This window comes from Salmo salar, chromosome 26 (assembly GCF_965601325.2).
Source record: "Salmo salar chromosome 26, fSalSal1, whole genome shotgun sequence".
Lineage (NCBI taxonomy): Eukaryota > Metazoa > Chordata > Actinopteri > Salmoniformes > Salmonidae > Salmo > Salmo salar.
The window spans coordinates 35784420-35798487 of record NC_138316.1 but is presented as its reverse complement, the minus strand read 5'-3'; the positions used below and the strand labels follow the sequence as shown (position 1 = coordinate 35798487).

General features: G+C 42.4%; 1 protein-coding gene across 1 annotated transcript in view; it reads left to right on the top strand.

The window, feature by feature from the left end:
- The first annotated feature begins 212 nt into the window (after window positions 1–212).
- The window catches only part of LOC106562731 (uncharacterized), a 34877-nt gene continuing 21021 nt past the window's right edge, over window positions 213–14068 (top strand). Inside the window, exons 1-2 of the mRNA XM_045708986.2 lie at window positions 213–641; window positions 12872–13027. Of these exons, the coding sequence (XP_045564942.1) occupies window positions 633–641; window positions 12872–13027 (165 nt within the window). The 5' untranslated portion in view covers window positions 213–632. The remainder of the gene's footprint in view (window positions 642–12871; window positions 13028–14068) is intronic.

Below are 14068 nucleotides of genomic sequence, written 5' to 3'. Positions count from 1 at the left end.
ATTCATAAAAAAAAACACAAATGAGGGTGACAAAAAGGAAACAATTCCATGTGTTTTATTCCGCCTGTATAGGAATGCTTTATACAATCTGTTTTATTGGTCTTGCAGTGCTGTGTTTTTATCATGAGTTCAGGACGATGGTTTTATGGCGTCATTCATTGTGCCAAAGGACAAGCTTACTTCTCACAGTTATACAATAGGTTACTGTGTTGGTGACAGAGACAGTGCGAAGTTTAAAGGTGCTCACTCACATTTGCACTGCGTGAACACTTGAGAAAATGTCTAGCCTACATCAATTTGTTACGGCCTTCACTGCGACTAAGGGATTCAGTTCGATTGACATACCCTGTCTATCGACGCGCTGAGGCATTCAGGGACTTACCGGAAACCAAACTTTTTCTTCAAACTTGTTTCGTAGCTGAGTCGAAAGCGTCGAAAGAGGAAAGAAAGAGACAAGACCGTTCCGCGTCCAAACTTTTACAGTTCCTTATTTTCTTTCTCATATTCGCGTCATGTTGGATAATAGTTGGTTGCTGTCTAAAATAAGTGAAATACTGACTTTTTGTCAAGGATAACGGCCGCCGTCGAGTGTTATTCCTCCACATATAGTATAACGGATATTCGTTTTTATCATGGAAGACGTGAGTATTCAGTCTATTGCATTGTTCTGATGGGCGGCATTGGTGGAATCTCGGTCGGCTATGGTTGGTTTTAAATGAAATAAAGGCTACCAGTCTAATGAAAGTTTAACCTTAGTAAAGATTCTCAGTGGCGACATAGGTCAATCAAAACACTCCCGGAGGAGTAGGAAAGTAGTCTAAAACTCATCATCATTCAAGGTCAGAAAAAAAAGAGTAACAAGAGCAATGTAGCCTAGATATAAACCAATCCGCAGTTTATTGGATGGACACTACACACTACAAATAGCCTGTTGAAGTATCGGCGAAGAAAATAATAATGTGCGTTTCATCAAACTGATATGCAATGCGTCAATAGGCTCCAACAACTCATCGTACTTCTCACCGTTCAAACTCAGGTGCCAGCAGCTGTTAAAGCCACGCACCTGACAACCTGTTGCTTTCAACGGTAGCCCACTGCTGCTACTCGGCATTTACAGTGGTCTCTATCGCCCCTCCGTTGCTGGGTGCTGCCCCGTAGCCATGGAGATATTAGGGGAGGAGGAGGAGGGGATAATAACTGTATTTTTACATTGTAATAACTACATTGTAGCCTACATTGTAGCTATTTGGATACATTGTAGCCTACAGGGTTGGGGAGGTTACTTTCTAAATGTAATCGGTTACAGTAGGGTGGTGCACAATTGGTCCAGTATCATCCGGGTATGGCGGGTGTAGGTCATCATTGTAAATAAGAATTTGTTCTTAACTGACTTGCCTAGTTAAATAAATGTTTAATAAAAAAAAATATTAAAAAAACAGTACTAGTTACCTGTCCAAAATTATAATCAGTTACATCATTTTTGGATTAACCAAATTCAGTAACATAATCTGATTACTTTCTGTTACTTTTTGATTACTTTCCCCTTAAGAGGCATTGGAAGAAGACACAAATGATCCATCAAACACATTTGGTGTGTCATCATAGAGGTCTCTGAACTTATGGTCAGACTTGCTCAGGTGGAACAAATTTAAACTTGCGCCTTTTTTCAATGCTGATTTGAATGTCATTGAGAAAACAAACATCCTTTCTGAATTTAATCCAAGATGTAATGATCTAGTTTTTCAAAGTATCTGTAATCAGATTACAATAGTTTTACTGGTAAAGTATCTGATTACAGTTAAAGTTATTTTCAAACCGATAACATGTAACCCAACCCTGACCCTACATTATAGCCTACTGTTTAGATAAAACTGTAGCCTAGCACTCCGGTACAGTAACTGATCCAGTGTCAGCTCTTGGGTCAAGCTCTTAATGAATATGTTGGGGTAGGCCTATGTGTTATGGAGAGCTGATCTCAAATCAGTTATTGAATGTGAACAAAGTCACCATACCTACAACCATGGTCAGTAGGCCTACACCGTAGTGTTGTCTGGGGATGCAATGCAGCTTGGGTCAGACTGAAAGAACTACTGAGTCACCTAATATGTCAGGCTCTCGTCCTATCCTGAATGAGTGTCCTTCAATTCAAGAGAAATTCTAAATAGGCTAGTTAGACCAGAAGAAGATGCACATGTACTGCTTTTAAACCTTCCTCTGGATGCCTTTTTTCCCTTCTTTTGTTTTACACATGAAAGAATGTAGTGAAGTTAAAAAGAGTAGTCCTGAACTGACAAGCATTGAGCTGTGTGTTTTAAAGCTGTCTTTATGGGATAAATAGGCCTACAGTATGTGCAACAACTCACATAGCAGCTCAAAGTTGCAAGCCGTAGATGACATTGAGGCGAGTTTCCGGAAGCTGCTACTAGAATGAGGAAGTTGAACAGAGCAGTAAAACAGTAAATCAATAAAAATGGTCTACTTTGCAACTTTTTGCACACGCACATATACACATGCTGGTGCAAACACATACACACACACACACACACACACACACACACACACACACACACACACACACACACACACACACACACACACACACACACACACACACACACACACACACACATATACACACGCTGGTGCAAACACATACACACACACACACACACACACACACACACACACACACACACATATACACACGCTGGTGCAAACACATACACACACATATACACACGTTGGTGCAAACGCATACAGACACACACACGCGCGTGCGCATGCGATGCAGTGAAACTCTTGTCAGAGTAGCCTATAATCTCTGTTAACCCAGAAGTCAGCTGCATGGTTAACTTCTGTGTTCATACAAATTGAGAGTTCTGGCAGAAACGAAGTCCCCCCCCCCCCCATGTGGGCACAGGCACGAAGCACTCAAGACGAAGCAGTTTAAGTACCGCCTTCACCCAATCCTGATATGTCCAAATAACCAGTGACAAAACCCCAAAAATGGAACTAATGCTGCTGTTATCTCTTGCATCCCAGTCAGTCCTATCAGATTCTCTCAGTCTACATGCAGAATCATGGGAGATGAAGTACTATGGAATGTAAATTCATGGTAAAAAAGTAGTATACCCAGCCAGTATGGTACTTCTAGGAACTTCTCTCAGCTACATAAACATTGATTTAAACAACTGTATCACAATTGACGTGGAACAATTGAGTTTAAAAGTAAATGTTCTTAGTGACCTCAGAAGACCCCTTGCACACAGAGGTTTAGCCCTTAGCCTCACTATCCTATTACAGTAGTGTAGTATTAGTGTAGTGTTAGTGTAGTATTAGTGTAGTGTTAGTGTAGCGTTAGTGTAGTCTTAGTGTAGTCTTAGTGTAGTGTTAGTGTAGTGTTTGTGTAGTATTAGTGTAGTGTTAGTGTAGTCTTAGTGTAGTGTTAGTGTAGTGTTCGTGTAGTATTAGTGTAGTGTTAGTGTAGTATTAGTGTAGTGTTTGTGTAGTGTTAGTGTAGTGTTAGTGTAGTCTTAGTGTAGTGTTCGTGTAGTATTCGTGTAGTATTAGTGTAGTGTTAGTGTAGTATTAGTGTAGTATTAGTGTAGTGTTAGTGTAGTATCAGTGTAGTGTTGGTGTAGTGTTAGTGTAGTATTAGTATAATGTTAGTGTGGTGTTAGTGTAGTATTAGTGTAGTATCAGTGTAGTGTTAGTGTAGTGTTAGTGTTAGTGTAGTGTTAGCGTAGTATTAGTGTAGTGTTAGTGTAGTATTAGTGTAGTGTTAGTGTAGTATTGGTGTAGTGTTAGTGTAGTATTAGTGTAATGTTAGTGTGGTGTTAGTGTAGTATTAGTGTGGTGTTAGTGTAGTATTAGTGTAGTGTTAGTGTAGTATTAGTGTAGTGTTAGTGTAGTATTTGTGTAGTGTTAGTGTAGTATTAGTGTAATGTTAGTGTGGTGTTAGTGTAGTATTAGTGTAGTGTTAGTGTAGTATTAGTGTAGTATCAGTGTAGTGTTGGTGTAGTATTAGTGTAGTATTAGTGTAGTGTTAGTGTAGTGTTGTGTTAGTGTAGTATTAGTGTAGTATTAGTGCAGTGTTAGTGTGGTGTTAGTGTAGTGTTAGTGTAGTGTTAGTGTAGTGTTATTGTAGTATTAGTGTAGTATTCGTGTAGGATTAGTGTAGTGTAGTGTTAGTGTAGTATTAGTGTAGTATTATTGTAGTATTAGTGTAGTGTTAGTGTAGTATTAGTGTAGTGTTAGTGTAGTATTGGTGTAGTGTTAGTGTAGTATTAGTGTAGTATTAGTGTAGTGTTAGTGTAGTGTTAGTGTATTATTATTGTAGTGTTAGTGTAGTATTAGTGTAGTGTTAGTGTAGTATTAGTGTAGTGTTAGTGTATGGTTAGTGTAGTATTAGTGTGGTGTTAGTGTAGTATTAGTGTAGTGTTAGTGTAGTATTAGTGTAGTGTTAGTGTAGTATTAGTGTAGTGTTACTGTAGTATTTGTGTAGTGTTAGTGTAGTATTAGTGTAGTGTTAGTGTAGTATTAGTGTAGTGTTAGTGTAGTGTTAGTGTATGGTTAGTGTAGTATTAGTGTGGTGTTAGTGTAGTGTTAGTGTAGTATTAGTGTAGTATTAGTGCAGTGCTAGTGTAGTATTGGTGTAGTATTAGTGTAGTGTTAGTGTAGTGTTAGTGTAGTATTAGTGTAGTATTGGTGTAGTGTTAGTGTAGTATTAGTGTAGTGTTAGTGTAGTGTTAGTTTAGTGTTAGTGTAGTATTAGTGTAGTATTAGTGTAGTATTAGTGTAGTATTCGTGTAGGATTAGTGTAGTGTAGTGTTAGTGTAGTGTTAGTGTAGTGTTAGTGTAGTATTAGTGTAGTATTATTGTAGTATTAGTGTAGTGTTAGTGTTGTATTAGTGTAGTGTTAGTGTAGTATTGGTGTAGTGTTAGTGTAGTATTAGTGTAGTGTTAGTGTTAGTGTAGTATTAGTGTAGTGTTAGTGTAGTATTAGTGTAGTGTTAGTGTAGTGTTCGTGTAGTATTAGTGTAGTGTTAGTGTAGTGTTAGTGTAGTATTAGTGTAGTATTAGTGTAGTGTTAGTGTAGTGTTAGTTTAGTGTTAGTGTAGTATTAGTGTAGTGTTAGTGTAGTATTAGTGTAGTATTAGTGTAGTGTTAGTGTAGTGTTCGTGTAGTATTAGTGTAGTGTTAGTGTAGTATTAGTGTAGTATTAGTGCAGTGTTAGTGTAGTATTGGTGTAGTATTAGTGTAGTGTTAGTGTAGTGTTAGTGTAGTATTAGTGTAGTATTAGTGTGGTGTTAGTGTAGTGTTAGTGTAGTGTTAGTGTAGTATTGGTGTAGTGTTAGTGTAGTATTAGTGTAGTGTTAGTGTAGTGTTAGTTTAGTGTTAGTGTAGTATTAGTGTAGTGTTAGTGTAGTATTAGTGTAGTATTAGTGTAGTGTTAGTGTAGTGTTCGTTTAGTATTAGTGTAGTGTTAGTGTAGTATTAGTGTAGTATTACATAATTAACCAGAGTGCAGGGGTGAGATAAGGACCACCATGCAGTCAAGGTTTATACTACAGGGGTGCCTGGCAGTCCCATAACAAATCAGGGCACGTTCATAAACATGAAATATTAACGCAACACCCCCAGAAGTGTTAAAGGTACAACCTGTAATTTGACCAGCCTGACCCTGCCACTTGGTTTGGTAAACAGGGATGAGGCTGGGAGAAATGGAACCACTCTCATATTCAGATGGACTATGAATTCCAAGACTAAGAGTCCATAAGAATGACTTATAGTGTTAACCATATGTTCAAGATATACATGGTTTGTTTACAATGGTTTATTGTAAAGACCAAGGGCCAGTTTAATGGAAACTGACCTGTTAGTCCTGGACTAGGCCTGGAAACTAGCCCCGAGAGGCAATCAAGTCAGCTATCACAATGTTTTCACATTAGTATAACTATATGAACAGCTGGACTAACCACACTGAATTCCCTATATGTAGCTATACTAATGTGATCTTAATTGGTAAATGAAAGACCCTATTAGGTAGGACTGGCGGAAAGGGTTCAGCTGTGTGTCTGTGCAGTCTCTCTTGGTAGACGTTTCCTATAGCAGATCTAGGATCAGCTTACCCTACCAACACATTTCACCTTAATCATTAGGGTTAAAAACTCAACACTGTCCTCAGATCAGTGTTTATGGGCAACTTCATTCAAGTCCTCTGAGTCACAGTGAGTGTGAGCAATAGGTTGACAGGCCATACCTCGTGGGCCGGGTTTATATACACCGGTGTGACTGGACAGTGTCTGGCGGCTCAGTGAAGGCCACTGCCTGTCTAGCTGCCTGTTATACACAGCCATCTGTTTTAGCACTCTGTCACTGACCCCTCCCCTCTCCCCTCTCCCCTCATCCTCTCGCTTCAGGCGATCTTTCTATCTCTGACTCTTTCTCCATCTGTTTTTCTCAACCCCTCACTTTACCCTTCTTCAGTAATTGTCAGTCACGTTCTGCTGTTGCTGAATGGCCTGGAAGCATGGCCATGGTGTGTCAGCCTGCCGGACCACATTGGATTCTGAGGAAACAGACTTGCACATTATGTGAGGAAACAATTAACCCTCTTTGACCACCGCTCAGCCCTGTGCTGCACAATAGTCCATTTCTGACCGTCGTTTCCCGGCATTTGGACTTGTGCTGCACAATGGTTGTGTGTGTGTCAGTGTGTGTAACTGAGTAGCCTCTGAAACTCTGATGGTGTTGTTGGTATGTGTGTGTGCGTGTGTGTGTGCGTGTGTGCGTGTGTGCGTGTGTGTGTGTGTGTGTGTGTGTGTGTGTGTGTGCGTGCGTGTGTGTGTGTGTGTGTGTGTGTGTGTGTGTGTGCGTGCGTGCGTGTGTGTGTGTGTGTGTGTGTGTGTGCGTGCGTGTGTGTGTGTGTGCAAGAGGGTATTTCTTTTGGACTTCCTCTTGTTTGTTAGTGTTTTTGAGAGCTCTAATCTCTCCTATTCCACCCCTCTCACCTCTCCCCCTCTCTCACCTCTCCCGCTCTCACCTCTCCCCCTCTCTCACCTCTCCCCCCTCTCTCCCTCCCCGCTCTCTCACCTCTCCCCACTCTCTCACCTCTACCCCCTCTCTCACCTCTCCCCCTCTCTCACCTCTCCCCACTCTCTCACCTCTACCCCGCTCTCACCTCTCCCCCCTCTCTCACTCTCCCCCCTCTCTCACCTCTCCCCCCTCTCTCACCTCTCCCACTCTCTCACCTCTCCCCACTCTCTCACCTCTCCCCCCTCTCTCACCTCTCCCCGCTCTCTCACCTCTCCCCACTCTCTCACCTCTCCCCCCTCTCTCACCTCTCCCCCTCTCTCACCTCTCCCCCCTCTCTCACCTCTCCCCACTCTCTCACCTCTCCCCCCTCTCTCACCTCACCTCTCCCTCCCTCTCTCACCTCTCCCCGCTCTCTCACCTCTCCCCACTCTCTCACCTCTCCCTCCCTCTCTCACCTCTCCCCGCTCTCTCACCTCTCCCCCCTCTCTCACCTCTCCCCACTCTCTTACCTCTCCCCCCTCTCTCACCTCACCTCTCCCTCCCTCTCTCACCTCTCCCCCTCTCTCACCTCTCCCCCCTCTCTCACCTCTCCCCACTCTCTCACCTCTCCCTCCCTCTCTCACCTCTCCCCGCTCTCTCACCTCTCCCCCCTCTCTCACCTCTCTCACCTCTCCCCACTCTCTCACCTCTCCCCCTCTCTCACCTCACCTCACCTCTCCCTCCCTCTCTCACCTCTCCCCGCTCTCTCACCTCTCCCCCTCTCTCACCTCTCCCCACTCTCTCCCCTCTCCCTCCCTCTCTCACCTCTCCCCCCTCTCTCACCTCTCCCCCCTCTCTCACCTCTCCCCACTCTCTCACCTCTCAGCTCCCCACAGCTCTACATCTCTCCTATTCCACCCCTCTCTCACCTCTCCCCCCTCTCTCACCTCTCCCCCCTCTCTCACCTCTCCCCCCTCTCTCACCTCTCCCCACTCTCTCACCTCTCCCTCCCTCTCTCACCTCTCCCCCCTCTCTCACCTCTCCCCCCTCTCTCACCTCTCCCCCCTCTCTCACCTCTCCCTCCCTCTCTCACCTCTCCCCGCTCTCTCACCTCTCCCCCCTCTCTCACCTCTACCCCGCTCTCTCACCTCTCCCTCCCTCTCTCACCTCTCCCCGCTCTCTCACCTCTCCCCCCTCTCTCACCTCTACCCCGCTCTCTCACCTCTCCCTCCCTCTCTCACCTCTCCCCAGCTCTCTCAATTCAATTTAAGGGTTTTTATTGACACTGGAAACATATGTTTTTCATTGCCAAAGCAAGTGAAATAGATAAACAAAAGTGAAATAAACAATACAAATAAAATGAACATTAAACATTACACTCACAAAAGTACCAAATGAATAAATACAATGTCAAATGTCTTATTATGTCTATATACAGTGTTGTAATGATGTGCAAATAGTTAAAGTACACCTCTCCCACTTCCCCTCTTCCCCACTCTCTCAAAGGAAACTAAGGTGTCTTCTCTCCTCTCTCCCACTTCCCCTCTTCCCCACTCTCTCAAAGGAAACTAAGGTGTCTTCTCTCCTCTCTCCCACTTCCCCTCTTCCCCACTCTCTCAAAGGAAACTAAGGTGTCTTCTCTCCTCTCTCACCCTTCCCCTCTTCCCCACTCTCTCAAAGGAAACTAAGGTGTCTTCTCTCCTCTCTCACCCTTCCCCTATTCCCCACTCTCTCAAAGGAAACTAAGGTGTCTTCTCTCCTCTCTCACCCTTCCCCTAATAGCTAGCTAAGTCAACCAGTGGACAGGGAGACCTTGTTAACTCAGATGATGTTGATTAGGACGTGTGGTGAGTTCAAGCAGGGCAGGTCAGCATGGAACTCAATTCATCCCAGATGGAGCCTTCTCCTCCCTGTTTAAGACTTTATAAGGAACACATGTCGGCCAAGGTGTGCCTTCTTTAAGGCCTTGAAATCAGGGCTCGGCCTCGGCCCATTTGGGATGGTTATTGAGAGAGTTGTAAAGTGAATCAGATATTGCAAAGGCATAAGAAAAGGGAGCTTTTGGGTTTGGCTTGGGCTTGGTTTTTGGGTTAGGTTTTCTCATGTGAAATGCGAATTTGGAAGAAAGACATCCATTTATGACACAATAACAAAGCTTGGCCCAATACAGTTTTATATTAAATGTGTATTTGCTTGTCTTATTTCAAACATCCTCAGAGAGGCACAAACCTGTGTAAACTTCAACTTCATAATGTTACACACTTACATGCTAACATACGACAATCATTATCAGATGTCATTTTGGGATGTCCACTGATTAACCAAGCATCTCTTCCTGTGGGAGTTAATATGTGGTAAAGCTAAAAGCACATCCATGTTTGGAGCTGTTTGGAGCTGTTGTATGACGTGAGTCCATTAAACTGTTGCACCTAACAGCATTCGCTCACTTTAGCTAACTATGCTAGCCGATGTTAAGCTGCATAATGGAAGACACAGAGTCAAGCCAACTGTGCTGTAGTGTAAAACATCTCTTCTGTAATGTACATTCTTAGGAAAAAAAGATGCTATCTAGAACCTAAAATGGTTCTTCGGCTGTCCCCATAGGAAAACCCTTTGAGGAACCCTTTTTGGTTCCAGGAAGAACCCCTTTGAGTGCCATATACAACCCTTTACAGAGAGGGTTCTACATGAAACCCCAAATAGTTCTACCTGGAACAAAAAAGGGTTCTACCTGGAACCAAAAAGGCTTCTCCTATGAGGACAGCCGAAGAACAATTTTGGAACCCTTTTTCTAAGAGTGTAGATGTATCCAGCACCACACCCAGCATTATTGGCAGGGGTGAGCTGTACTGTCAGGCATTGTACAGTACACTGTGATGTGTTCCACTTTCCCCTGGCCTGGCCTTCAGTGTGTGTGTGTGTGTGTCAGAGAGACAAAGGCCAATCAGTGCTTTCCTCTTTCACTTAGAGACAGCGATGCATGCCATGTCCCCCTCTCTCTCATGTCTCTGTTTTCTGTACAGTGCATTGTGGAAGACGAATGACTGCCTTTTATCTCTCTCTTTTTCTCTCTCTTTCCTTCTCTCTTTCTCTCTCTCTCCCTCTCTCTAGACATCTCTGTATTTCCCTCCCTCTTTCTCTCTCTCTTCCTCTTTCATTCCTCTATCACCTCTAACCTTCTCCCTTCATCTCTTTCTAACTCCTTTAACCTCTCTGTGTCACTCCCCCTCTCTCTCTAGGCCTTTCCTCTCCTCACAGCTGTACCTTTCCTCTGTGTGCAAAGCGGAGCCACTCTTCCCAGTGCTGTCGCAGTGAAAGTGGAAAAACAGCTCGATGACCCTTTAAAAAGACATCCTGTGGAATTTCCTCCAATAGATTCGGAGTGCCTGGGAATTTTAGACAGGCACCTGCAGTTGTTTGTGTTTTATTCTGTAATAAAAGAGGACCAGTCAATTTGCTGCACAGTGTCTCCTAAAGGAGTTTGAGGTAGATAGTGCTGTGAGCTTTTGTTTTACATTGTTGTTTCTTCATTGGTTAATATTACAAACGCAATCCACTCTTTTTCAGTGCTGGAAGTTTCATACTATGTTTTGTAGTAACTGAGTAGCATAGAAAGGCATTGTGATAGAAAGACATTGTGCTGCAGCTACTCTACAGTAATCCTCTGGAACTATAGTCAGCTTTCTCAGGTCTCAATACACTGGTCTGGACTGGTATCTCCACTTATGAACAGCTCCATTTAACAACAGGGCGGTGTTCATTAAGCACGAAATGGACGAAAATGGAATGAAACAGGGATGGAATACCTGGCTCTTCTTTTGTTTTCTGTTGCAAAACATTTTACAACATTTTTGTTGTGTGCCCTTATGAACAGAACCCTGGCATTCTGCTTCAGATCTGTCCGGTTTCCCGATAGTGATGGAACTTAGGCTTACAAGTGTTTTAACAATGCATATTTCCTACAATGGCTGAAGATGTAACATACGTTTCCCAAAACACCAATCAGAGAGAACGTTTGCTAAGTGCGTCGTTGAGGCATTTGTCGATACCGATGCCCCATTTACATTGTGACGTATTTCATTGCGCCGTACGTCATTTTCATGCAAGCTCGTTCTGCTACTGGACGGAGAGCATAGGGTTTCACAACCAATGCAAGACAAGATGGAGGAGAGCCTTGTCTCTCGGCAGAGATCACATTTATTTTGGGAGATTGCAAAATATGACCTTTTCATTTAAGACAGGAGAAACATATTGTTTCAGTTGATAATAAAACATGTTTAGTTTAGTTACTTTTTCCTCAACTTGTTTCCATAATTTTCTAGCAAGTCAAGCTATCTTACAGAGCAGCTAGCCAGCTAGCTAAAAGCTAGGCTATACTGTAGCTAGCGACCTCCACCTAATAATTATCAATGAATAAACTATAACGGCAACAGTCATAAACATCATTTTTACATACTATTAAAATACTACTGACTTATACGAATGGGTCATTTTTTACAAGTTGCTAGCTATCCTATAAACCCATCATCGAAAACCACATATTTATACATGGGCAACTTTGTTCTGAAGTCATCAGCGTCATAGAGAGGAGGATAAACCCTGTGATTCTATGTTTAGCAGGGATCTTCTGTGTATAAAGTGACGCGGGAGGGCAGAAAAGCATCTTAGCTGTTCTGAGGCAGGTATTAGATTGCGAGCGTTTTTTTCAAGTGCAACATTAATAACGATGGTTTTGGGATCAGCTGGAAGATTTAATGATTCTCCTACGAAGGTTCTAACCATGAACTTAGCCTTAAGATGCTTTTGGGAAACCGGACCCTGGGAAGTCTTTTCAAAATAACACAACTCAAAGAACCCCTTCTGATTTGATCATTTCACTTTTGTATTTCATTTCCTAACTTCAAATGTTTTGAGATGTAAATAAATCATATTTTATCATGGGGATGTTTTTCTTTCAGACGCTTGGAATCAGTTCTACTTTTACAATACTTTATACATACTTCCTGCATGTTGATTTTTATGGTGCTGTTTTTTACATTTAAGTGTATCTTTACCTAAATGGAGTAATGTCATTTGATGTAATGCACATGCCCCACTCAATGTAGACAGAAAGACAAAAGATGACCTCCTTACTTGACCTCAGTGTACAGAGTAGGAAACTGATACTACACTGAAATGTGATACTAAGAAAAGACACCTGAGAGCAGAGAGAGAAAAGAGCGAACTGCCTAGAAATAAGTGTTTTTCTGAGGTGAGAAACAGAGCAGCAGTGGAGGAAGAGGTAGCGGGACTGTAAAAATGAAATGAACTGTTACTAAATAAGAGTTGTCGGTGTTAACTTAGCTCCACAAGCCTAAAGTGTCATCGTTAACCACTATAGTGTCAGTTCCCCTACAGCTTGCAGGGCCCTTGGGCTTACTGAGTTTCACAGCTCTCTGCAGTGCCACAGCGGAGCCTATTGAGAAGTCAGGTTTCAGGCGTTTACAATACGCATACAAAGTCACTTCGTATTGAGCCAGACACAGCACAAGACATGTAGCAAGAGTATGAAGAGAAACATGCTCTAAAACTTACTAGACACATTTTAGGTTTAATTAGGCCACGTTCCAAACCTTATGACTAGCTCTCCCTCTGTGTCTCCTTTCCTAAACAACAATATTATGAACAGACCATACCAGAACCATACCATACAGGAAATACTATATCCATAGCCTACATAATGGAAACACACTTTGCCCTCTCACTCACCTGTAAGTGATGATGAAGGGAAGGAGGAAAGACTATTGAGACATAGCCCCGAGTATAAGTTTGCTGTGTGTGCGACTCTGATTTCCTTCCGCTGTTGTCCTCCCAGGAAGTGAAAGAGGACCCCACCAGGCCCAACGAGGACCCCACCAGGTCCACATGGAAGGCCGGTTGGGTGAAAAAGGCCTCAGGCAGGTTCCTGGCCAGCTATAAGGACCGCTACATCCAGGTGGAGAGGACAGAGCTTGTGGTGTACGAGAATGAGGTACGCTACATTTCAATAAACTATTAAAGGCCCAGTGTAGTCAAAAACTAGATGTTCCTGTGTTTAAGATATATTTCCACACTATGAGGTTGGAATAATACTGTGAAATTAGGATAATGACTGTTTGAAAAGACCGCCTGAAATGTCAGCCTGTTTAGGTGGGATGGAGTTTTGGCCTGCCTGGTGACTTCACCAGGTGGTAAATGAGTTAATAGACCAATAAGAAGGAGAGTTCCGAACCTCACTGCCAATAACAGAAAATGTTCCGTTTTCCCCTCCTCACTCAGAACACTTCCAGACAGTCCTAGCAAAATTCTTGAAAGGCAATTAGACCTGACTTGACTGAATTGAAATAGAATTGACCCCAACTCTGCAGGACACTACTAACTCAGTGAAAATGACACTTTAGAACAATAATATTAAACAGAAAGCTACATTTACTGAAATTAATGTTGTGATGTTACTACATTCATAATGTTATCCTGTATTAATGCATTTTATTGCATGTCTGTCAGATGATATCCTCTATCAATGCATTTTATGCATGTCTGTCAGATGATATCCTATATCAATGCATTTTATGCATGTCTGTCAGATGATATCCTCTATCAATGCATTTTATTGCATGTCTGTCAGATGATATCCTATATCAATGCATTTTATGCATGTCTGTCAGATGATATCCTGTATCAATGCATTTTATTGCATGTCTGTCAGATGATGTCCTCTATCAATGCATTTTATGCATGTCTGTCAGATGATATCCTGTATCAATGCATTTTATGCATGTCTGTCAGATGATATCCTCTATCAATGCATTTTATTGCATGTCTGTCAGATGATATCCTATATCAATGCATTTTATGCATGTCTGTCAGATGATATCCTGTATCAATGCATTTTATTGCATGTCTGTCAGATGATGTCCTCTATCAATGCATTTTATGCATGTCTGTCAGATGATATCCTGTATCAATGCATTTAATGCATGTCTGTCAGATGATGTACTGGTCTCTCTCACTTTTAATAACTATTTTCATA